General features: G+C 41.2%; 1 protein-coding gene across 3 annotated transcripts in view; it reads right to left on the minus strand.

The window, feature by feature from the left end:
• Positions 1-2,631, minus strand: part of TRIM55 (tripartite motif containing 55) — a 63,914-nt gene extending 61,283 nt beyond the window's left edge. For 2 of the 3 annotated variants that reach the window (XM_006880431.1, XM_006880430.1), the window contains exons 1-2: positions 2,092-2,631; positions 1,386-1,558 (exon numbers count right to left, since the gene is read on the minus strand). In XM_006880431.1, coding sequence (XP_006880493.1) covers positions 1,386-1,558; positions 2,092-2,259 — 341 coding nt within the window. In that variant the 5' untranslated portion in view covers positions 2,260-2,631. The remainder of the gene's footprint in view (positions 1-1,385; positions 1,559-2,091) is intronic. The other variant, XM_006880432.1, reaches the window with a different exon arrangement.
• Positions 2,632-2,834: the final 203 nt, after the last annotated feature.

Below are 2,834 nucleotides of genomic sequence, written 5' to 3' on the forward strand. Positions count from 1 at the left end.
TTGCAGATATTTTTCCAATTTTGCCAACACCATTTGTTAAAAAAGGCTGTTGTTTCCCCACTTCACTGATTTCATCTCCTTGTCAAAAATCAGTTAACCATAGATAGATGGGTTGATCTCTGGATTCTCAATTCTATTCCATTGATCTATGTGTCTGTCATGAGAACAAGGTTTCTAAGAGCCTAGCAGATGTTCCCTAAATATATGTCTTCTAATACCAATCAGGCTCTGGTGGCTTAATGATAAGAAGTTGAACTGCCAACCCAAAGGCATGTGGTTCAAATCCACCAGCTGTTCCATTGAAGAAAGATGAGCAATGTCCTCACGTGCAATGAACTGCCTCTGAAAACCTGATGGAGAGCAAGCCAAGAGTTGGTTCTGACTTGATGGCACATTACAAATAAGCACAAGAAGAATCACTATAAGGCCGTTTCTAGATGTTTTCAATACTGCTATCAAGCGTTGGTGATTGGACTGACCTACACATAAAGGAAAATAGTGCTTTTCGTACCATGCCTTTTAGGAATAAACTTCTACAAGGTTAGAATCTTGAATTCTATGTGATTCAATGGATAAAAAGTCTCTTAATTTTTAAAAAAATGAACAGTTATATCTACTCCATATCAATAGATCAACAAGTGAATGTCAAGCACATGAAATAAATTCAGTTTGGAAAATAGGAAAAACTTGCACTCCATATTTTTCTTTCTCACTTCTCTCTAAACTTGATGTCCTTCAGGCCAAGACTATTTCTTGCTTTGCAGCTGTTCATGGAGTCAATATGATGATTAATTAAGTTAGAGGATTTTGTCTTTATTGCTATCAACCAGTCAATTTTAAGGTAAAACCCTGAAGTAGGAATTGGACAATTTTGGAAGTTGCCATTGCTATTCGTTTTCTGTAAAGGTTTGTATTAGAATTTTCCTATTTAGAGTCTGTAGCTCTTAAGGGCCTGTGAAGAAAAGTGAGCAAAATATATGTGCTCCAAGGCTTTAAGGGTAGTGGACAAAATGGGTTAGTGTTACTGAGACACTTTATTCTAAAATTGATAGACCCTCTAGCACCCATTCCTCTCTCTTCCTATGGACCACACTCATGCCCTTTGGGAAGAAATGGCTGAGAAAAAATATTTTCTAATAGACTACTAAGTGAAAGGCCAGCTGTTTGAATACACCAGCTGCTTAGGGAAAACCATGAAGCTATCTCTTCCCCAGTGGACAGATAGTCTCCATGCGTCACACCAACAAGGCAGTGGGTTTGGTTTTGGTTTAATTTAGAACAATTAGTAAACAAACAGTCAACATAGCAAATCACTAAGACTTACAAACAAGCAAACAAATAAGCAAAACCAGATTTCAAATGGATTTGACTTATTGTAGTGTTACCTGGTAGACTCCTGTTTGTAGATGTCAATGATATTTTCTACCAGCAGGTTCCTTTGAAGTCCATATACTCCATGTCTGTCCAAAACAACTTCATGCCGACAGGATGGGCAACGGAAGCGGCCCCCAGATGCCACAGTAGTGCCTCCTCTGGTGGGCAGGTATGGGTTAGAGGCCTGTTCTTGCCAAATAAGAAGAGAATAGTTGAGTCACACTGCAGACCACTTTTCTGAGACTTTTCCCTCACTCTCTGTTTCTACAAACTGCATCAACTTTTACTTTAAGCACAACCACAAAATAATCCCTCAGGGCCTTACCAGGAAGCAGGCCTTAAACACACAGCCTACATTTATTGCTAGTCAACAGCAATGAGACATTTTCCATCTAAGATAACCTTCTATTCAAAGTTTTCATAACCAAATACACCAGCCAGAAGTCTCCACATTAATGTCTCGGTTTACAATTTGGAACCAGACTTGGTGGTTTAGTTTTTAAAAATCAATACTATTCTTAGTATTAAAATAAGACTAGATCCAAGAGATATGAAGGGGTCTGACAAAGAAGTATGAAGCAAATAGTTTTTAAAAGGTAAACTTTCTTGGAAAGTAGTGTAGCCTTTGAAAGCTTTCTAAAGGAATTCTCCTCAATGTTAAGCACTTGATTCACAGACAAGGGAGTCTTTCCCACTCCCCAATCCCAAAAAATTTACCTGGAAAATGTCACTGGCACACTTCCGGCACAGATTGTGCTGACAGGGGAGAATGACCACAGGCTTTGTGAACATCTCCAGGCAGATGGGGCAGATGAGCTGCTTCTCTAAGTTATCCATGGTCTGCTGCTCTTTGGAAAAAGACTTGTAGTTCAGAGAAGCACTCATCTCCTGACCGTGGGGGAGCACTGCAGGAAAGGGGTACTGTGGACCAGCTTCTGTGAGGGTTTCCTGGAAATAATTCCAAGGATTGTGTGATCAAGTGTCTGCTGAGACTTGATCGGTGGTGGACATTGTTTCAGAGTCTGGTTCCCAGTGGGTGCCTGAGCTGTTTTTAGCAGCTGGGCATCACGTGACAGTGGCAGACTTGTCCATATAAGCCAGTGACAGGAGGATGGATTCTGACAGGTGATGGAGAACAGAAGTCAACATTCCTGCCCCAGGGAGTACAGAGGGTGGGTGAGAAGGGGGATTACAAACCCCATTTAGACAGAGGTTGTGAGGAGGAGGAGTTTGATGCTAACATTTGTCTACAACAAATGCAAGTGTGCAAGCCGAGTAACGAGTAACGTAACGAGTAACGGAGCCCTCGCCTCTGTGAGCTCTCTCTCAGGAAGAACTTGCTGACGGTTCCTCTAGGAACACAACCCAGAGTCTCACTGTATCGTGAGAGTCATTGCGGTCTCAAGAGTTTAGGAATACTGTCACCGAAGTGTTTTATAGTAGCGCCTTCCTAGGAGCAA

The sequence above is a fragment of the Elephantulus edwardii genome, unplaced genomic scaffold, assembly GCF_000299155.1.
Source record: "Elephantulus edwardii isolate Elephantulus edwardi_28Jun2011 unplaced genomic scaffold, EleEdw1.0 scaffold00008, whole genome shotgun sequence".
Taxonomy (NCBI): Eukaryota; Metazoa; Chordata; class Mammalia; order Macroscelidea; family Macroscelididae; genus Elephantulus; species Elephantulus edwardii.